General features: G+C 33.4%; 1 protein-coding gene across 3 annotated transcripts in view; it reads right to left on the bottom strand.

The window, feature by feature from the left end:
• LOC144252774 (secernin-3-like) overlaps nt 1-23,780 on the bottom strand; it is a 34,056-nt gene that overhangs the window by 7,428 nt on the left and 2,848 nt on the right. For 2 of the 3 annotated variants that reach the window (XM_077794885.1, XM_077794883.1), the window contains exons 3-7: nt 21,427-21,608; nt 20,749-20,948; nt 14,897-15,109; nt 3,314-3,476; nt 2,190-2,370 (exon numbers count right to left, since the gene is read on the bottom strand). In XM_077794885.1, coding sequence (XP_077651011.1) covers nt 2,190-2,370; nt 3,314-3,476; nt 14,897-15,109; nt 20,749-20,948; nt 21,427-21,608 — 939 coding nt within the window. The remainder of the gene's footprint in view (nt 1-2,189; nt 2,371-3,313; nt 3,477-14,896; nt 15,110-20,748; nt 20,949-21,426; nt 21,609-23,780) is intronic. The other variant, XM_077794884.1, reaches the window with a different exon arrangement.

Below are 23,780 nucleotides of genomic sequence, written 5' to 3'. Positions count from 1 at the left end.
GAAGATTTTCTATCTCACTAGTAATCAAGAAATGTAAATTAAAACTATCAGTAGGACTGAGTCTCCCTAAAACAAAAAAAGTAGTTATAGAGTCAGAACTAGAACACAGCTTATTGATACCACCCTCAAATTACATTATTTTTCCACCACTTTATATTGTCAATCAACAATTAACATCTTTTAAACAGTAACAGCTTCTAATGTTTTTAAACATTTATTTATTTATGTATCTTTAGTTTTAGGCAGACATATTATTTTTTTTAATGTGGTGCTGAGGATCGAACCCAGTGCCTCATGTATGCTAGGTGAGCACTCTACCACTGAGTCACAACCCTAGCCCCGAGCTTTTCATTTTTATCCCAAAATTACTTTGTAATTCCAATCAGCAATTTAATTTACTTTAACAAATATTTAATACTAACTCTATAAAGCTCACCTCCCAGAAGCAGTATAATGGGGAAAAGAGAAGTGAAAGCTCATGAGAGCAATTATGAGCAACAAAGGCTGTGTGGAAACTGCACAGGAGGAGTAAAGGGAAGTTCCTGAAGCATAACACTAAGGGACTTGAGCAAAGACCAAAGAATCAGAGTGCACATCATTGTTCACCACACTGTTCTGAGTGTGTAGAATAAGCTAAGTACATAGGAATGATAGACACCTCAGGCCCAGTCACTTGGGCCCCAGTCAGCATATTAAGTGGGTTCCTATTACTTGCCTCTCATTTCACACCACTAAGCTACAAAACAGTATTTAGACTGTAGACCAGATGTGAAAACAAACTGGTCCCCAATAAAGCAGAATCAGCATTAAGAATTCTTAGCAAATAGGAAGTCTGGCAAAGTGCTTCAAGCAAAAGCAAAATAGTGAAGTGGGGGGAAAAAGGCAGATAACTATGCAAACATATTACAGGCAAAAATGAGTAATTGCCTGGAGGAAAATTAATTTAATTGATTTAAATGTAGACAGATGTAAATGCCTAGATCTTGAAAAAGTTAAAGGATTATATAGCAAGAAAAATTAGCAAGTGGTAAAAATAGCCAAGAAAAGATATAGGATGGTTAATCTTTTCCTTCATTGCACGTTGTCAATTGATAGTTGCCTTTAGACAGCACTTGTACTTTCTTTTTTTCTTTTTTATTTCTTTCTTTCTTTTCTTCTTCTTCTTTTTTTTTTTTTTGCAATGCTGGGTGGGGATCAAACCCAAGGCCTCATGCATGCATGCTAATGCATGCTAAGCAAGTACTCTACTATTGAGCTACAACCCCAGCCCCATTTCATTCTTATGGGGGGGGGGAGTTGGACAGGCAAGGGATAGGGAAGGCTGAAGAGGTATATTTTATAAAATTAAGTTTCAATCTATGTCATAAAATAAATACATCTGCTTATTTCTGGAGATTTCAGGTGATATGTTGCTCTTTACAATGTTCACATTTTTAAAATAATAAGCATATATTATCTTTTTTAAAAACAACTTATTATTTTAAGTCTATGTGGCCTTCAATCACTTCCAATTAATTTTCATCTGCAGTTGTAGGATTAAAATTTACTGCCCTTTAGAGTCTTTGTAATTTTTGGTGTGAGATACTAAGCTAATTACTAAACCTCTCTCCTAGTCTTGGATTCCTTATCAGTAAAATGGAGATAACAATAGTACCTATCTCATAAAATGATTGTGCAGATTAAATAAAATAATCCATATAAAATGGTATATGATAAGTGCTTAATAAATGTTAGTTATTATTATGTTTAATATACTAAATTTCTCTAAAATAGTCACAACATACATATTCTTAACCAAAAGTAAAAATAATACAGCTTTACTATAGTAATAGCATCTACACTATTTCTTTTTTTTTTGGGGGGTGGGGGTAGAGGGTACCGGGGATTGAACTCAGGGGCACTTGACCACTGAGCCACATCCCCAGCCCTATTTTGTATTTAAAGACAGAGTCTCACTGAGTTGCTTATTACCTCGCTGTTACTGAGGCTGGCTTTGAAATCCAATCCTTCTGCCTCAGCCTCCCAAGCTGCTGGGATTACAGGCGGGCACCATCATCTCCAGCAGCATCTATACTATTTATAATCCTACTTTTTACATGAAGGAAAGAAATTGGTTCTTCAATGTTTAGAATTCAGATTGAATCATACTTTAAACTATTCTAATGATACAACAGATAATATAATAATACCTCATTATTATTTATTACTTCCAAAGCCTGTTGGTGGTTTTGGTAGAGTGGGTGTCTTCTGTCAGGCTTACTCTTTAAGTGCAGCCTCTTTTTAACTGGATCTTCAAGTTCAAATGTTGGTGAACTGGTATCCAACAGTTGTGAAATATGTGGCACAAATATGAAAGGCTTAAAAACTGATCTAGAAGAAAGAGACTTAATTAAATTGACATGTCAAAATGTTTAAAAATTCAGCATTATTCTAAGTTTTCCAAGATTCTCTTAGAGAAGTTTCTGTTAATGATGCTACATAAGTAAGTTGTTCCTGTCATATTAATTATGCTATGCCCAAATCCCAGTGTACAGTGTGATCTCATTTATAGCAGGGGCAATGCTTAATTTAGGGCTGCATTCATACCGACCTACTGAGAGCACAGCACATATACCATGTCAGTGAATGAACAGTTTTCCATTTCCTAAGGTAAGAACAATTCTCAGTGTTATAGACTGAGGATTATAACTTGGAGTGAAAATCAGTACAAGTGTTAATGAAGGGACACAGGTTTCACACTCTAACTTCTTGAAGTATCTTTAACAATATGAAAGTCTATAACATTAAGGGATAGCAAGTACAAAATCATTTCTAAATGTAATGTGGTGTTAAATTTGGTAAGAGATACAAATGACTTGAATCAAGATAGTCTATAAATAAAGTCCTAAAGATATAACTTGAACTACTGATAGTTTAAGTTTTATATGTATGTGTTTTCTATATGTACAAAAGTAAATCTAGCACAACTACATTACTTATTCAATTTACTAACTTATAAATCATCTAATGTCATTAATGTCTGAAATCTGAGTAGAGAAACCTATCTACCTTCTTTTCTTGACAATGTTAAATATATTTGTAGGAAAGAGGAGTACAGATAAGGGTAAATACAAAACTATAAGCCTTTTCTTCCCATAAAAAATGAGAACAGTTACACATTTATGGAAATTGCAATCTAAAATTGGCCCAGAAAATCCACCAACAAGTTGTCTTATTTATGTAACAAAAATTTAGTCTCACAGAATTATCAACACACTATGATTCTTCCCCATACCATGACCACTTGCTAGTTCACAGTATTTTGTGACTTTACCTCTCAGGATCAGGAGTCCCCGTAAAGAAGTGAATGCAAGGAAGGTTGGAATCTTGAGGTAAAACAGAAACCATGCTTGCAGTGGTCAGGAATTCTCCCTCCATATTAATGCCACTTGGTTTATCTCGGAGAATTTCCATCATTGTTTCAAATGTTATGTTTCCTAGGGAAATAATTTTAAAATCCATTAAATATGTTTGCATATATATATTTTACAATTACAAACTGCTTTCTCTACTGATAATATAGGAGATATCGATTTTGGTATAAATGAGATATCAACTATAAACAAACTCTGTTTCAACAGCACATTGTCACAGAAAGATATTTTCTTTTAAATATAAAATATGCAAAATCTCAAAAACATTCTAACAGGTAAAAACTTTGTAAGCAAAAGCAATCAATAGTATAAAAATACATTCAATCCTATTGCACTAACAGAATTTTTAAGGCATATTTAGTAATGAACTGATGATATTTCAATAACCTATTATCTGAGCCTGTCCATTCAATCAATAAAAATATTGTATTTAGTTTCCAATATTATAAAAAATTATTTTTATAAAACAACACATTATTTTTCCTATATTAATTTCTGTGTCTGACATTAATAAGCTTACATTAAAGTGTGGGCTAGAACTTGAAAAAGAATGAAGATGACAAAACACATTATGGTTAATGGAATTTGGGTGTGCATAATCCTGCTGGGCTACTTTAAAAATTAAACGTCCATGTGTGAGATGAAACATGTATGTGATGATATATTGCATGTGATTATACTGTTTTATGCTTTTATATTTAATGTGTATTGTTTTTCAGAATTTTTTTTGAGGAAAATAGAAAAAATTATTTTCTATCTTTAGTAAATATAACATGTCCCTGGTTACACAGAGTTTCAGAATTCAGTATTTGGAAAGCATCACAAAAATTTTTTTAAAGTCATTGATGTTTTCAGACAGCTCTGTTCCTTGCTATACACATTTATAGTCAAAGATGTGGCTCAGAACTACCTTACAGTAACAACAACAACAACAAAAAAACCCTAACCTACCTATATAGTTATTATGGTTTGGATATAAGGTATTTCCCCAAAGTTCCTGTGTGAAGGCAGAAATGTTCAGCAGTGAGAGGATTAGATTGTAAGAGTTGAAACCTAATTAGTGGATTAAGCCACTTGATGGATTAATAATTTGAATGGACTAGTTGGGCAGTAACTATAGGCAGGTGGGAATGACTGGAGGAATTAGGTCTCTAGAGGTGTACCTTTGTATTTGTCCCTGATCCCTCTCTGTCTGCTTTCTGGACATCATGAGTTGAGTAGTTTTCCTCCATCAGCCCTTCCACCATGATGTTATGCCTCACCAAGAGCTCAGAGCAATGGAATCAGCTGAGACCTCTGAAACTGTGAGCCAAAATAAACTTCCTCCTCAAAGTTGTACTTGTCAAGTATCTTGGTCACAGCAATTAAAAAGCTGACTAACACAGCAGTCCTACAAAAATAGTTTGTTTTTCTTCTGACCTATCATTAATTTTCTTCTGCAAAATTTATCACTCCAAATTCCTCCTAAATCAAATTCAAACTCCTGAAAATTAAAACTTACTATTAAGCTCAACTGAAATGACCTTTTCCTCTCCATCTATAAGCATTACTAATCTTTTGTTTATTTGTTGTAGCCCCATCATTAGATTATACATTCCCTATAGAAAAGGATGATATTTCCCTCTATTTAGTTCTCATTTATTTAAAAAAAAAAACATTTTGGGGCATCTGTTAAGTGCCAGGCACTGTCATAGAAACTAGAGGTGTATATCTATATAGAGATATAAATATGAAGAGATATATCTCTTCATGAATATGATCCAATTTCAACTAAAGTAACAACAGTTAACAAGTCATTGACAATCTCTCCTAAAAAGTTTCAGAATAGGCTTAAAAGTTTTCCTTTGAATATAAGAAATTCTCATTATCAAAAGAAAACTGACACAAGAAAAGACTACTACTCAAAGTAACACATTTAAAATGAGAATCAAAACTTCATGGTAAATAATGGAGTAAAAAGGATTGATTGAACTTTTAATGTAAAATAAAAATATTACAGAAATAAATTTATATAAATATAAACTTACAAAAAACAATTTAGTTTTAAATTTTAACATGCTAATTCTTAGAACAAAGAATGAAGTATAATTTTTCCAACAAAATTTTATGAGAATACTTTATGACTACTGCAGGATGATCATAAAGACAATTTTCACAAAAATATTTGAGGATTACATCAAGTTTCTTAACCCATCATTTCCCAGCATCCAATAATGGGTTGTCACTCTCTTAATCCTTTAATACTGAAGTCACTGTCTTTGAAAGCACTTGATCATATTACCATCCTTAGTTTTCTCTTCAATTAATAGGTCTAACTCTACCCATGTGTTATTTGTCATTGACTTTGTATGAGACTTTTCTTGGGATAAACTGAAAAAATATTATAAAATTCATTGGCAAAAATGAACATTCAAGAATTTCCAGAAATAAAAAAAATTAAATCAACTAAAAATAAAATAAAATATATGATTATTAAAAAAATTGCCAGGATAATTCTGAAAAAGCAGAGTAATAAGGAGGTGTTTTTCATGTCACATAAAAAAACAGTATTATAAATACTCTCATATTGTTCTCTAGCTCATAAAACAGGTTTTGGGGGGCTGGCGATATTAGCTCTGTAACTCAGAGGAAGAGTACTTGCCTAGCATGAATGAAGCCCTGGGTTCAATATATAGCACTGAAGAGAGAAAGAAAGAAAAAGAGAAACTGGGTACCATGGGGCACACCTATAATCCCGCTACTTGGAACACAGGATTGCAAGTTAGAGGCCAGTCTGGGTTAACTCAGCAAAACCTGTCTCAAAATTAAAAGAGGGGTGGGGTATAGTCAGCCTAGCATACTTGAAAAATGTTCAATTCCCAGGACTGCAAAAAAAAAAAAAGTCATGTTCTGACTGTTTCAGGTATTCATTCATGTTTTTAAACAGGGAGATTTCCACTACTCCAGTTATTATAGTTATTCCTGGAAGAAGGTAAGTTTAATTCCAAGTACTCCAACACAGGTAGCAGTATTCTTTTAACCACTCCATTATTATGCCTCCAATTTATTAAATACATCAGTTTTTTCTTACCCAGAAATAGTACCAGGTTATTTTTTTTAAAGAGAGAGTGAGAGAGAGGAGAGAGAGAGAGAGAGAGAGAGAGAGAGAGAGAGAGAGAGAATTTTTAATATTTATTTTTTAGTTCTCGGAGGACACAACATCTTTGTTGTTATGTGGTGCTGAGGATTGAACCCGGGCCGCACGCATGCCAGGCGAGCGCACTACCGCTTGAGCCACATCCCCAGCCCAGTACCAGGTTCTTAATAACAACAATGAACATGGTATATCCATATTGTAACAAGTACAGTTTGTTTGTTTTTTAAGTAATAAAACATAGTGTCTGCCATCAGGTATTTCAGATAACTTATGTGGAAATATTTAATTGTTTCCTTAAAATCAGTTTTTGGTTTTGTTTTTGATTGTACCCAGGGGTGCTTAATCACTGAATCACATCCACAGCCCTTTTTATTTTTTATTTTAAGACAGGGTTTTGCTACATTGCTGAAGCTGGCTTTGAACTTCCTATCCTCCTGCCTTAGTCTCCCAAACTGCTAAGATTACAGGCGAGCATCACCATGCCCAGCTAAACATAGTTCTAAAGACTTAAATAACTTTCACTTAACATGGTTAATTGACCACAAGTTTTTGTTTGTTTGTTTGTTTTCCTCTCTCCCCAAACTCTACAGTTTTGGGGCTGGAGATATAGCTCAGTGGTAGAGCACACGCTTAGTATGCACAATGCCGTGGATTCAATCCCCAGCACCAAATAATAAACACAACATTTTACAATACTTACCAGAAAGAAATTTTAAAATGAAGTAACTCACAAAGATAAATAGAATAGGGAAAGCAAGAATCTCCCCACACCATTCCCCTAACATGGGGATTAAAAGAAAAAGCTTCACTGGGAGCAGTGGTGCATGCCTATAATCCCAATGGAAGGCTGAGACAGGAAGATTGCAAGTTCAAACCCAGAGTTTAGCAATTTAGCAAGGCCCTAAGTAACTCAGCAAGACCCTGTCTCTAATAAAATACAAAAAGGTTTGGAGATGTGACTCAGTGGTTGAGTGCCCCTGGGTTCAATTCCGGGAGGGAAAATGGAGGGAAGGAAAGAAAGAAAAGAAAAAGCTCATAGCAAGTCTATACCCAAAATATGATTTTTGTGATACTTCAAAAGAAAATTAACTTTCATATACAATAATGTAATGTTCTGTCATCAGTTAATCATGCAACTTACCAACAATTTTATGGTAATGAAAATAGATTTACACAAGTCCATATTCTATCTGGTTTCTTCACAGTATAACCATGACTTCAAATTCAAACAAGAAAAATAACTTACTGAATTTATAGGTAACTTGTTATAGGAGTCATAATTTTCTGTTAATTTTGAAAAACACAGGAAGAAAAAAGGGTGTTACCCAAAAAAGCACCTTTAATGTTAAAACTCGGCAATAAAACAAAAGCCTACCACCCATACTGATCTACTACTATCAGATACATAGCTCCAATACCTAGTGAGATTTAAAAATGATTCAAGTCTAAATTCCTATAAATGCAAGTTTTAATAAAAAACAGTGGCAGAACATAACACTGTGATAATACAAGTATTACAAAAATGTTTTCTGTATTCAAAACCTACAATTCTCAAAATGAAAGGAGGATTTACATGATCACTTGAGTAGGGTAGCTATAAGTAATCCACTAGCAAGCATTGAATAAGTACTGAGACTGCAGTGGCAGGGTTCAGTAAAATAAATGCAAAACACAGGGTGCAATTTCATTGCAATTTAAACTAGTTATTTAAAATACATGAGTGAATATAGATACAATTTGGATATACATGCAGCACAGTTAATAGCCATCAGGTAGGGATGGTTAGAAAGGAGAAAGGTAGGCTCTTCTATCTAGAAAAATTAGCCATAATGTACTAGTGGACAATTTTCTATGAAAGAATTGGAAATACATTTATTCTTTTGGCAAAGCACAGAAAGCTAGATGAACTATACTTCACACTTGAAAAAAATAAGCTTCATGTCAGATGCATATATTAATATATTCATGTATAACTATCAAATCTACAATTCAGTATTTTGTAGTTAAATATAACAAGTATTATGATGCACTGGGGAATTAATGTTTTATTATTTCTATTTGGTTTTCTTCCTTTTGTCCAATTACTCTAAACCTTACATTCTTGACATTTTCCTTTCCATCTTAATTATGCATTGTTGCTCTTCATTTTTAAAAATTATCTGCTAATTTTATTTCCTTGACTTTATGTTTACTGCCTGAAAAATATACACAACAGTGATCTTTGCTAAACTACCTAGAAGTTACAATTTAATTCAATTCAACCCAATAATGATTCTTAATTAATCATTTCAACACTTATTAAGCACACACAACATAGTAGTACAAGACATTGAGCTAAGTATTAAGAGAAAAATAAAGGTAAATTTAAAAAGCCCTTTTTTCAGTTTCATAGAGAATATAAATGAAGAGCACAAATACATATAGTTTTCTCATTTGTAAAATGAAGATAATATCTACTTCATATGGCTGTTTAAAAAGAAAATGTAAGTGAATAACTTAATACAGTACCTAGCCCTGGATAAGTTTGCAATAAATGAGAGTAGATACTGCTACAACTTTTTTTAAATCTACTTTTATAATAAGTCTAAAATTGAAATATTTAGTATAACATTCTGTATCATTTTTTATATACCTATCCCTATGGAAAAATAGTTTAAATATACTTATAAAATGATAAATTAGCTGGGCATGGTTGTACACACCTGTAATCCCAGTGGCTCAGAAGGCTGAGGCAGGAGGATCAAAAGTTTAAAGCTATACTCAGCAACTTAGCGAGGCCCTAAACATCTCAGGAAGATCCTATCTCTAAATAAAATACAAAAAAGGGCTGGGGATGTGGCTCAGTGGTTCAGCACCCCTGTGTTCAATCCCAGTACTAAAAATAAATTAATTAATACATAAAATAAAATGATAAACTAACATTAAGAAACTTTGTAGAAAATATTTCAAATTTTGACATTGTTTTAGAAATTAAAATATAAGATATTAAATACTTTGAAAAATAACTAATGTGAAATTAATTTGTTTAATGAATACTTGAAAAAAGCAAATATCAATCACTGACTGATCCATCTGAGTAGTTGGTATCTGATTGATTTATAGAACCATTTTATTCTTTAAGTGAAGGAGGATAGAGCAGTCACATGTTTTTTTAGTAAAATGACTCTTTTAGCTATTATCTGCTACTCAGTAATCTAAATAAAATTTATTCTGCCAGAATTATTTGGTAGCAAAGGGGAAAAGTACATTAAAAGTTATTTTTTAGGAGTTAATAGTGACCCAATATAAAAAATGGGAAAAAGATACACTAATAAGTGGACAATTTATAAGAAAATTATAAATTTTCAATAAATATCAGAATGTCTAATCTTACTAATAAAATAATATATATTGAGATAATAATATGCCACTTTTACCTACAAAATTTATAAGGGCTAGTCAGGTGCAGTGGCACACACCTATAATCCCAGTGTTTCAGGAGGCAGAGGCAGAAGGATTATGTGTTCAAGATTAGCTTCGGCAGACTAACCCACAAAATTACAATTATCTTATATTAGACAAAGGTACCAAAAACATGCACTGGAGAAAAAATAGCCTCTTCAACAGATGGTGCTGGGAAAACTGGAAATCCATATGCAACAAAAAGAAATTAAAACCTTATTTCTCACCACTCAAAAAACTCAACTCAAAATGGATCAAGGACTTAGGAATAAAACCAGAGACCCTGCATCTAATAGAAGAAAAAGTAGGCCCTAATTTCCATTATGTGGGATTGAGCCCCAACTTCCTTAATAAGACTCCTGTGGCACAAGAATTAAAATCAAGAATCAATAAATGGGATGGAATCAAACTAAAAAGTTTCTTCTCAGCAAAAGAAATAATCTGTGAGGTGAATAGAGAGCCTACATCTTGGGGGCAAATCTTTACCGCTCACACATCAGATAGAGCACTAATCTCTAGGGTATATAAAGAACTTAAAAAGCTAAGCACCAAAAAAACACAAATAACCCAATCAATAAATGGGCCAAGGACCTGAACAGACACTTCTCAGAAGATGATATAAGTCAATCAACAAATATATGAAAAAATGTTCATCATCACTAGCAATTAGAGAAGTGCAAATCAAAACCACTCTAAGATTTCATCTCACTCCAGTCAGAATGGCAGCTAGTATGCATACAAACAACAAGTGTTGGCGAGGATGTGGAGGAAAAGGTACATACATTGCTGGTGGGATTGCAAATTGGTGCAGCCAATATAGAAAGCAGTTTGGAGATTTCTTGGAAAATTGGGACTGGAGCCATCATTTGACCCAGCTATCCACTCTCCTGGGTCTATACCCAAAGGACTTAAAACAACTTACTATAGGGACACAATCACATCAGTGTTTATAGCAGCACGATTCACAATAGCTAAACTGTGGAACCAACCTAGATGCCCTTCAGTAGATGAATGTATTAAAAGAAATGTGGCATATACACAATTGATTATTACTCAGGAATAAAAGAGAAAAAATCATGGGATTTGCAGGTGAATGGATGGACTTAGAGAAGATAATGCTAAGTGAAGTTAATCAATCCCCCAAAAAACAATCCTGAATGTCTTCTTTGATATAAGGAGGCTGATTTATAGTGGGATAGGGAGAGGGAGCATGAGAGGCAGGGATGAACTCTAGATAGGGCAGAGTTGTTGGAGGGGAAGAGGGGGACATGGGGTTATAAATGATAGTGGAATGTGATGATCATTATTATCCAAAGTAAATGTATGAAGACACGAATTGATGTGAATATACTTTGTATACAACCAGAGATATGAAAAATTATGCTCTATGTGTGTGGTAAGAATTGTAATGCATCCCACAGTCATATATAAATAAAAATTTAAAAAATAAAAAGAACTATTTAAAAATGAATAAAAATAAGATCAGCCTCAGCAATTTAGCAAGGCTGTAAACAACTCAGCAAGACTCTTGTCTCTAAATAAAACATAAAAAAGGGCTGGAGATGTGGCTCAGTGGTTAAGTGCCCCTGGGTTCAATCCTGGGTACCCCCCACAAAATTATAAAGGTTAAAAAATAAGTATTTAGAAAATAGGCACTCAACTATTCAAATATTGCTGGTGTTAATTTAAATTGATGTATCTATTCTGGTGGCCACTGTGGCAGTGTGTTTCAAAAACTTTAAAATATATATACATCTTGACTGCACATTCTTCTTCTAAAAACTCATTCTACTAAAATAACCATGGATATGAATATAAGTAGGCTATGAACACTTTATATGATTTTCAGTAATGAAAAACTAAAAATTACCTAAGTAACAGTTATTTGTTAGCTAAAGTATGATTCATACAATCATTCTTTATTATGTAATGATCAAAATACTACTACATAAAAATTGAGGCAATATCAAAATAATAAATATGTATCTATTTAAAGGAAAGTTCTGCAGATACTAAAATAGAATGATCTGTATTATATACTACTAACTTTGGAAAGTTATATGTACAAAAGTATAAATGGCATGCTACCATTTCAGTAAAATACATATACATATTTGTCTCATTAAACCTGTTTCATCTCTGGGAGAATATATAAAGAACTGCCTATGGGGGAAAAAACTAAGTATTTGGGGACAGACTACAAATGTACCTTTAAATTTTCAATCATGTGAATATATTTATTTTTAAAAGTAAAATAATATCATGGAATAATAAAAGACATGTGAAGGAGTTCTACTTTGAACTTCACTATGTAAGCTCGTATCAGACCAACCCTCCCTAATATAAACTTGGAATAAAAATGCAATGAACAATTAACCTGAGGGCTCTTTACAACTAACAAAGGCAAGAAAATTTGGAGGTGATGTGGATGAGAGGATGATGCATAGGGTGAGTTTCCCAATTTTTTTATGACTGCAACTTATAGGAAGTCCACAGTCAGTGCTGTGCTGGCTGCAACAGATAACCTTGGTATTTCTGACCTCAAGAACCAGAGGTCAACCACAAGCACTGGAAAGTGAAGGGCAAATCCCATAATGCAGAGAGTCAGGCAGAAGAAATTCTAAATTCTCTGTTCAAAACAATAACAAAAAAAGAACACATCTGCCCAAATAACCCAAATATTCATCTGATCCCTAAATAATCATGTGGGGCAGAATGCAAGAAATGGACTGAAAGTTGAGCCAATGATAGTTTGCAGATTGAGTATAATCAATTAAGATAAGTATCTGCTAAAACAAGTTATCCATTTCTTATTAGGTAATTTTGGTGTTCTGTGGATTTTAGGGAATTGGTTCATTTCCTCTGAGTTAATGAATTTAGGAGCATAGATTTATTTGTAGTATTCCTTTGTTAGTTTCCTAAAGTTTGTGGAGCCTATAATGAACTCTTATTTCTGACACTAGTCATTTATATCTTCTTCCTCCCCAGAATTAGACTTAAACCAGCCCCAAAGGAAAGACTACTATAGAGCGATCCTAATAAGTCTTAAAAATAGGCCTAAAGGAATGAAATTACTAAAATTCCAATAGTGTTTCAAAGAATACAAAATTGCAGCATTCATCAAATAAAATCATAATGCCCACCATCCAATCAAAATTACTAGATCCTTGAAAATGCAACTCCCCCTCCCGCAAAAAAGATGAAAATTTGGTCACCGGAAGACAGACTCAAAAATTATGGAGATGATATTGTTAGCAGACAAGAATGCTAAAATTTCTATTACATTGCTATATGACGAATATGCTCAAGGATTTAAAGAAAAACACAAAGGTAATGAGTAGACAAATGAAAGATAAAGAACCAAATGAAATTTGTAGAGATGAAATACAATATTGAAAATGAAAACATCACTAGATGAGATTTAACAGCAGATCAGATAATACACAGGAAAAGTCAGAATACTTGAGGACATTACAGGAGAAGCTATTATAGTATAGATAGAAACTTCATTCTTTCATCAGAATCCCATGTAATTTAAATGTTTTCAGTGCAGTTACATGTAGATTTATTATAGTACATTTTCCATTAGATAGGTAATTTGAGTAAAATCTGAATATGTATTGTATCAAATATTCACATAGTAGAGTTAGAAATACACATATGCTGAGGTCTTGTATGGTTTACTAATTCCAAACCAACATTTGTTTCTCAGCCCCACACAGGTAGCCCACAAAATAAATGTGGTTGAGAGTTCAATCTCTCATAAGAGACTGTATTGACTTATAGCCTGAGAAAGCAGGAAGCGCAACTCTAGGCTAGGAATCTAGGCAAGAAGTACAGTAGTATTTTTTAGATTTGTACCTTGGGAAAGAGCCTAGCTCCTATTTTCCAAACAAGTCTTTGACCTAGCCATCTATGCTTTCATGGATGTTAAAACTCTAGCCTGTAAGGCTTAGCTCCAATGCAGAATCCCCCTGCCCTTTGACCCAGAGATGAGGAGGACTGTCTGGGGGTGGAAATATTCCAAATCTTGCTCATATTATAGGTTTTCTCTTCATTTTTAGAACCTGGTGATTTCCTATTCTTGTATTTGAACTTAGTTATATATGCTTTTAATGACTATTTTAATCAATATTTCTGAAGTTTTGAAGTGGGAAGGAGGGAATTCTTGTATCTGCTCAGTTTGTCTTCTCAACCAGAACTTCTAGATATAATTTACAGTAATAAAATAACCAATAAGAGTACTATCAAGGGGCTGTAGCTGTAGCTCAGTGGTAAGCACTTGCCTTGTATATGTGAGGCACTAGGTTTGATCCTCAGCACCATGTAAAAATAAATAAACATACTGTATGTTTATCTACAACTAAATAAATATTTTTTTAAAAGAGTACTATCAAAAGATAAATACAAGAAGTAGCAGCAAGAGTCAAAGAAGCATGTTTCCATGTTTCAAAAAATTCTGAGATCCAGGTAGGGTGGTGCACGCATGTAATGCCAGCAGCTCAGGAGGCTGAGGCAGGAGGATCACAAATTCAAAGCCAGGCTCATCGACTTAGCAAAGAACTGGGAATGTAGCTCAGTGGTTAAGCAGCCCTGAGTTCAACCCTGGTACCAAAAAAAAAAAAAAAATCTGAGAAGTAACCACAATTTTGTTTGAAGAATATTAACAGAATTTTTTTTTAAAGTTTCTAAGAAATGAAAATCTGAACTTTCACATAGAATCATTACCTTCCCACAATTATAAATTTTACACATCTCAAAAAATAGCTTACATCATCATACTGTTTTCAGTTTTAATGACTATATTTTTATTAAATATAATTCCTAAAAACAGATTTATCACTCCTACATTATATCCACAAAAATGTAATTTGTTATTTTGACATTATTAAAATGCTAAAATTACCTTTGTGTTTATTCAGAAGCTTGTAGCCCTCACAGTATCTGCCTGATGAAGTCATCATCTTGGCTGTGTCAAGATAAGAATATGTTGCAGCAAAATCAAATTCCTTTTTACCATCCCACCATCCTTTCTGCTTAGCATAGTTTCTCATGTCTGGGTGTTCTTGGTCAATCTTGGTTGTTATAGAAAGCTGATTAGAAATATTACGAACTCCTTCTATTTTCAAAGAAAAGGGAAATGAAAACGAAAAGTTATGTTTAACATTAATGTTCCATCTATACATTATAAATTCTTAATCACTATTTAAATGTAAACATAGACTTCTAAATTTTGTACTATGTTCATCTATTGCATATTCTAAGAGACAATTTTTAGAATTAAACTTTTTATGTTCAGATAATTGTAGATGCATATGCAGTTATAAGAAATAATCCAGGGAGAAACTGTGTTCCCTTTACTCCATATCCCCCAACAAAAACATTTTGAAAAACTAGAGTATAAAGTCACAATCATAATACTGGTAATGATACAGTCAAGAAAAAGAATGCTTGTACTACCACAAGAATCCTTTATGTTGCCCCCTCTTAGAGCCATACCCACTGTCTCCCACCCGTAGCATACATGAACTCCAGGCAACCACTAGTTTGTTCTCTTATTTCTCTAAATATTAATTCTAAAAATCCTAGCTTTTTTTTTACTCAACATAATTCTCTTTTTTTAATATTTATTTTTTAGTTTTCGGCGGACACAACATCTTTGTTTGTATGTGGTGCTGGGAATCGAACCCAGGCCACACGCATGCCAGGCGGGCGCGCTACCACCTGAGCCACATCCCCAGCCCCTCAACATAATTCTCTAAAGATTCATCCAGCTTACTGTAGGTATCAACAGTTCGTTCCTTTTTATTGCTGAGTAATACTCAAGGATGTGGATTTACTATAGTTTCTAACACTATTTTTTTTAAATCATAAATACATTGCTTGCAAAGATATTGTGGCACAAGTCACAAATAAAATTTTCCACTAAAATACAAAAGAGGAAAAAATAATAAAAGTCTGTTCACAATAAATTATATAGCTGATGATAAATGAAAATTGACCCAACCACTCAGGAGAATCACAAGTTTGAGGACAGCCTAGACAACTTAGGAAGACCCTGTCTCAAAATTTTTTACAAAGGGCTGAGAATGTAGCCCAGGGGTAAAGTGTCCCTGGGTTTAATCCCCGTACCACAAAAATAAATGTTAATTAATTAAAATTGATAATGTTTTGAAACTGATTTAAAAGACAGCTGCAAAGTAAAAATCAACTAAGTAATTATTCTACTGAAGTAATACTTGGGATAGTCTCACTATAAAATCAAGACTTAAGTCAAAATAGAATCAAGGATAGTGATGAAGTTTCCATCTAAGAGATGATTCCCTATAATCCAACAATTCAGTTTTTTTAAATCAACATATATTTTAATTGACACATAATAATTGTACATATTTATGTGGTACAGTGTAGCATTTCATTACATGTATAATAATGTCTAATAATCAGACCAAGGCAAATGGGTGTATATTATATCAGACATTTATCATTTCTTTGTGTTAGGAACATTCAAAGACAACAATTTAGTTCTTGGGCTCATTTAGAAATAGAAAAACTGGTGACAAAACGTACAACTGGATAATGATACCCAGTGAAGGTGCTTATTTTGCATGACCTAATGAGACTTTTTCACAGAATGTTGAACTGTGTTGAACAGAATTCGTTTGTCTTTTCATGTAGCATATTTGATAAAATTAAAAGTGCTTAATGATATAATAGGGTCAATTAACACAGTCAGAAAATAGTCTAAGTTAAACTTTATATATTAAAAAAGATAAAATACATAAAATAAAACATAAAACAATATATATAAAGCAAAATATATAACAAAATGTCCAACAAAACAACTGGCAATGATCTGTTTTGAAAATAATATCCAAATCCTCCAAAGCTCAAGTCTTCCTTTATGAAGCCTTTCTGAACTCCCCCAGCTTACAATGACCTTTCCTTTCTTTAATATTCACAGCATCTATGTGTATCATTCATACAACAATTAACATTTTTACATGTATATATTATCTCCTTAGTAAAACTAGGAGATCCTCCTGGATCTCAAACATAATCACATGATTATGTTTGAACACAGGTTGTGCTCTAGTGAAAGAACACTGAACTGAAATCAGGAAGATCTCAATTCCAAGTTTTGCATATACCAGTCTCTTACATCTCTGGATTTCCTCACTTGAAACAAATAAAAGGAATATATGATCAAAACAAAACCATGGGAAAGAAAAAGCAAAGCATTCTAAAGCAAACAACTTGTGTTGTTCTACCCAATGACATAAAATTTTGTTTTACTATTATATCATCGTACCCTTTCTTTTTTTACTGATAACATTAAAATTAAGCATAATAGTGGGATTTATTATTACATATTAATACATGCACATAATTTAGTCAATTTCATTCACCAGTACCTTCTTTTCCCTCTCCTCTATCCTCCTCCTTGTCCCTTTCTTCTACTCCACTGGTCTCCTTTCTATTTTTATGACAACCTTGCCCCTGCCTTTTATTTTCTTTAGCATCCACATACGAAAGAGAATATGACCATTGAGTTTCTGAGTCTGGCTTACTTCATTTAACATAATGTTCTCAAGTTCCATCCATTTTCCTTTAAATTACACAGTTTCATTCATATTTATGTCTGAATAAAACTCCATTGTCCAAAGTACATGTATGAAGGCACAAATTGGTGTCAACATACTTTATATACAACCAGAGATATGAAAATTGTGCTGTATATGTGTAATAAGAATTGTATCCGGGGCCGGGGATGTGGCTCAAGCGGTAGCGCGCTCGCCTGGCATGCGTGCGGCCCGGGTTCGATCCTCAGCATCACATACCAACAAAGATATTGTGTCCGCTGAGAACTAAAGAATAAATGTTGAAAGTTCTCTCTCTCTCTCTCTCTTTCTCTCCTCTCTCACTCTCTCTTTAAAAAAAAAGAATTGTATTGCATTCCGCTGTCATTTATTTTTTTAAAAATCAATTTTAAAAAGCTCCATTGTATATATATGCCACATTTTCTTTATTCACTTATCCATTGATAGACAATGTTAAGGTCTGTAAACAAGTCAAAATAACACCTGGTATTTTGCCAGGGGAATGTTAGAGTTCGTAAACAAGTCTGGATGGTGCCTGGCAAAATGCCAGAGGGAGTGGTTTGAAAAGTAACAAAAGCGAGCCATTAAGTGTGGAGATTCCTTATTGGTTGACTGATGTATCTACTTTATACTAATTAAGATAAGCTGTGCAAAATGTATAAATAGCTCTGTTGTCCTACAATAAACGCTCCTACTCCTGCTGTATCAATCTACAGAAGTTATTCGTCACCCCCCACCCCCCCACCCCCGGCTATTTTGCTGCAGCCGGACTGCAGCAGATCTGGCATTTTGCCAGGCAGGCACCATCCAGACTTGTTTACGAACTCTAACATTCCCCTGGCAAAATACCAGGTGTTATTTTGACTTGTTTACAGACCTTAACATTAGACACTTACAGACAGACATTGGTTCTATACCTTGGCTATTGGGAATTGCATTGCTATAAACATGGGTATGTATGTATAGCTATGCTGACTTTAATTCTTTTGAATAAATATTGAGGAATATCATAGCTGCATCATATGATCTTTCCATTCCTAGTCTTTTGAGGAACCTCCATACTGATTTCCATACTGGTTATACAAAGTCATAATCCCATCAAGATCCCATAAGTATTCTTTTTCTCCTTCATTCTTGCCAGCATTTATTATTAGTTGTATTTCTTGATTACTGCCATTCTAATTGGAATAAGATGAACTCTTAGGGTAATTTTGATTTGCATTTCCCTGATTGCTAAAGATGTTGAAATTTTTTTCATATATTTGTTGACCATTTGTATTTCTTCTTTTGAGAAGTGTTTAATTTTTTTCCCCATTTATTGACTGGGTTATTTTATAGATTTTTAAAGTTCTTTATATATTATGGATATTAATCCTCTGTTGAAAAACTAGCTAGCAAAGACTTCTCCCAGTTTGTATACTCTCTTCATGCTCTTTTTTTACTTTGCTGTACAGAAGCTTTTCAATTTGATGCAAACCCATTTATTAATTTTTGGTACTATTTCCTGAAGTTTAGGAGTCTTGTTGAAGAAGTTGTTGCTTGTCTGTACCTATATGTTGAAGTGCTGACCCACTTTAAAGTTGCCACGTTTCTGGTCTGATTCCTAGGTCTTTCATCCATTTTGAGTTGACTTTTGTGCAGGGTGAGAGGGAGCTCAACCTCAAATTCAGGGTGAGTTTCATTATTCTACATCTGGATATTCAGTTTTTCCACACATTTGTTTAAAAGGCTATCTTTTCTCCAAAGTATATTTTGGGCACCTTTGTAAGGATCAGATGAATGTATCTGTGTGGGTCTGTCTCTGTGTCTTCTATTGCATTGCTCTATGTGTGTTTTTATGCCAGTTCTGTTCTGTTTTTCTTACTAGCTTTGTAGTGTAATTTAAAATTGGGTATTGTGATGCCATCAGCATTTTTTTATTTTCTTTGAGTTGCTTGTGATATTCTGGATTTTATATTCTTCCATATGAATTTTTGGACTGTTTTTTCTAGTTCTGTGAATAATATTATTGGTATTTTGATGGACATTGCATTGAATCTGTAGATCACTTTTTGTACTACGGCTATTCTGTCTCTCCATGAACATGGGAGATCTGTCCATTTTCTAGTGTCTTCTTCAATTTCTTTCTTCAGTGTTCTATAATTTTCATTATAAAGGTCTTTCACCTCTTTGATTAGATTTATTCTTTCTTTCTTTCTTTAGGTTATTATGCATGGGATTGTTTTCCTAATTTCTTTTTCAACGGATTGATTATTGGTGAATAGGAAAGTTACTGATTCTTGAATATTGATTTTGTATCTTGATACTTTGTTGAGTTTGTTTATTAGTTCTAGAAGTCTGGGGGAACTTTTTAGATCTTATAAGTATGGGATAATATCACCTGCAAACAGTGATAATTTGACTTTTCCCTTTACTCTTTGTATCCCTTTTATTTTATTTCCTTCTCACATAATTGCTAAAATTTCAGAAAATGTATTGAAATATATATACTCGTGAGAGTGGACATTCTTGTTTCACTATATCCTTTCTAACCACCAACCCAAAGACATCCATCTCCAGCTCCATTCCCCTTTTCTCACCTCCATACTTAAGCATGAAAGAATTTTGGTGTTCAGCTCAAAGTTAAAAGAGGACAAGATAGCAAGGGGTTATTAAAAGAAAAAAAGCACTATAAAATAGCCAAAAACTGATGCACATAAAATATACACACATTATATGAAACTCATATAGCCAGAGATAATGCTACCTTTTAACCTTTTCAAGAATGCACTTCATAGTACATGTTCTTTCCAATTTTTAACTTTTCCCCTACAGGTTACCCTTTATTTTGCTGGAATATAAATCTTCAAAGACAATGAAATGCAATATCTGCAGTTAAGGGTATATTTTATTAATAGTAAATTAAATCACACAAAAAAGTTGTCCATCTAGATTAATTACCACAAGAGCAAGTTATTAAAGCAAAGTCATTCCTTATGTTCTTCGTCTTCTGCATGTGCCCATTGCCCTACTGCTTTCCCCTATAGGCCGAAGCAGTAAGACCTGCCACAAGAAACTGAGCAGATGTGCCACCATATTCTTGGATTTTCCCCCCTTTCAGAATTGTGAGCCAAAATAGATTTGTTCCCTTATAAATAAAAAAAAAAGTTTTCCATACCTTTTACTTTTTCTGCTGCCCAATGCTTCCCTGCAGTCTCCAGAATCCAGGCTTCATTCCTATCAGCTATCAGGAAACTGTTGTGATAACTAAATTCCATCCTGCCCTCTGTACAGTTTCCACCCTGGCCATATTTCTCTAACAAATCAACAATGACCTTGAGGGCTTTTTCAGCTGTGTCAGCTCTTTCAAGGCCAAGTCTAAAATAAAAATATTAAAATAAACTTTGTTTATTTTTCTGAAATATTTTCATGCTCATATGACTTTGTGTTTACATTCAAAGCAAAAATTCTTTCAAGTTAACAAATAATATGAAATCTAATTTTTAAACTTTTTGACTTGGTAATTTATCGGCAAGTTGCTTTATATCTGAAATTCAGATATCTCATTTGTAAAATTATGATAGTAATACATATTCCATAAGGTTATTGTGTAAATTACACAATTATATTAGGTACTTCCAATGAATCATGATTTCCCTCTCCTTCCCTTCTCCCAATTAGTGATCTTTGATAGCCATGAAATTGCATGCTGAAACTCTAAAACATTTTTATCTTTGATACTATGAAGTATCAAAGTCCAAAAAAAGAAAAATTGAAAAATAAAATAGGTAAGAATTATACCAAGATTTAACAATTAGACAAGTTCTATAATGAAAAAATATAACACACAAATAACCTGACAAGGTCCATGCCCAGTAGTGCTTCTTCATCACAAACTTCTTCTCTTCCCCATACAGCTTCATTCCCAATGCAAACTCCATGCTCACTGGCTCCCATTTCTGCCCCCCACAACCAAGCAGGGCAACTAAGGACAACAGCATATGTTTCTGGAACTTGATCAATTTCTATATAAGTACACTGTTAAAAAAAAAGTCATAGCCATAACCACAAAACCAAAAAAAGTTATCAAAATCTAGAATTTCAAAAATCATTCAAAAGATACACCATTATCAAAGAGGTCAATGAAATATAACTAAATTGAAACTTTTAGTAATAAAGGCATTACTCTTAAAAATATTCAGAATTAATGCTAAATCATTTATTCATCCAAATAATGGCTGAGTATCTCCTACCGTAAAGTAGTCTGCTAAAAGAGATCTTAGTTATAAAGACTTAATCAATACAAAGCTTACTTATAACAAACTAAGACTTCTACATTAAGACACAACAAAATATAAAGTACAAGGGTCATGAAGAGAAGTGAACATGAGGCACTACAGAAGCTCAGGAAAGAATTCTAGTTGTAAAGTCTTGAACATTTTTTGCAAAGGAAGATGTATAGGAATTGATGATTAAGAAAGGAATTCTCCAGCTGCGGTTGTGCCTCAGCAGTAGATCACTCGCCTAGCACATGCGAGGCCGTGTGTGCGAGGGCCTGGGTTTGATCCTCAGCACCACATAAAAATAAAATAAAGATATTGTGTCCATCTACAACTAAAAAATAAAATATGAAAAAGAAATGAATTCTCAACCTCAATGTCCAGTGTTTCCTAATTAGGCACACATATGGTAACCCCTAAATACAGGAGTATTATCATAGAAGTCTATATCACTTGTGGAAGAAGTCCATCAGGTATGTCTGCAGCAGTGGAAAGAATGAGAACCACTGGTTTACAAGATAGCCAGATTTAAATATAGAGATAAAGTGGAACCGGTATCCCAGATGAATAAACAGTTTCAGAAAAAGAAAAAATATATAGCCTAATATATAGAAAATGTCTAATATATCTGAGTGTTAGAATGTCACAGAATTAAAATACAAAAAGTACATAACTTAGCAATAAAATATAAAGTGAAACTTTCACTAAAGTTCCATAGTAAATTATTTCTTCCATAAAAATTTTAAAGGATCCTTCAATTCATTTGTATACTATCAAGTGACTGAATAAAATGCATGTTGTTAGTGCTATTGCAGGGCTTAATAAACCTTTTAATGAGTCATAAACCTTTATCCAGAATCTGGATTAACTTTTCTTATTCTACACCAATCAAAATCTTTTTTGTCTAACAAACTTCCTAGTGAAGCTTTCCTTGATCCCTAGTCTGAATCACATGTTTCTCCTATGCTGCAATATGTTGCTTCTACTTAAATTTATCATTTAATTTATAGTGGAATTAGTTGCATATACCTCCTATTCCAACTGTAGACTCTGAATTCCCATCAGACAACATCTGAATCTTACAGCTGACTTTAAACTCCTTGCTCTAACATGCTTGCATGTGAAAAGTATTCTAATATTTCATCAAAGAATAATTTTCATTAGTTATTTCAATTGCTTCCAAATCATTGAAATAAAAATCAGAAGCCTATTTCTAATTCAATTATTTTTCATATTTAAATTCTTGAATTTTAACTTCTATTATCTCTTCCAAATTGCTAGTTAATGATAGTAATAGGGCTGGGGATGTGGCTCAAACGGTAGCGCGCTCGCCTGGAATGCGTGCGGCCCAGGTTCGATCCTCAGCACCACATACCAACAAAGATGTTGTGTCCGCCGAAAACTAAAAAGTAAAATATTAAAAAATTCTCTCTCTCTCTCTCTCTCTCTCTCTCTCTCTCTCTCTCCCTCTCTCCCTCTCTCCCTCTCCCTCTCTCCCTCTCTCTCAAAAAAAATGATAGTAATAACTGTTTTATGATATTTTTAAAGTAGCATATTGCTAATAAAACATGTATTTCAGATTTCCTGTTTTCTGGGATACTTTGGTTTGCAATTTGAAGCAATGAAGATCTCTGACATGCTAGAGGGCTCTGCCTGTTTTTTGTGTCAATTCATGGCCTTGGTGATTTGTCTATAAACTATTCTAAATTCTGGCTCCTGGTCAGAATTAGACAAATGCCTTTTGTGAATAACATGCCACCCCAGAACTCATCTAGGAACGGGTTGTCTTGTAAGCAGAGTGATGCCTGACCTCTTAAAATTCATTTATACTCACCTTCTGTGGCATCAAGAAACATGAACACCCATGGTATATTCTCATTGAAAGTTGTCACATATAAACCAGTGTTTTTAAATATTAGAGGTTACACCT

The sequence above is a fragment of the Urocitellus parryii genome, unplaced genomic scaffold, assembly GCF_045843805.1.
Source record: "Urocitellus parryii isolate mUroPar1 unplaced genomic scaffold, mUroPar1.hap1 Scaffold_59, whole genome shotgun sequence".
Lineage (NCBI taxonomy): Eukaryota > Metazoa > Chordata > Mammalia > Rodentia > Sciuridae > Urocitellus > Urocitellus parryii.
This window is presented reverse-complemented; position numbering and strand designations above follow the sequence as displayed.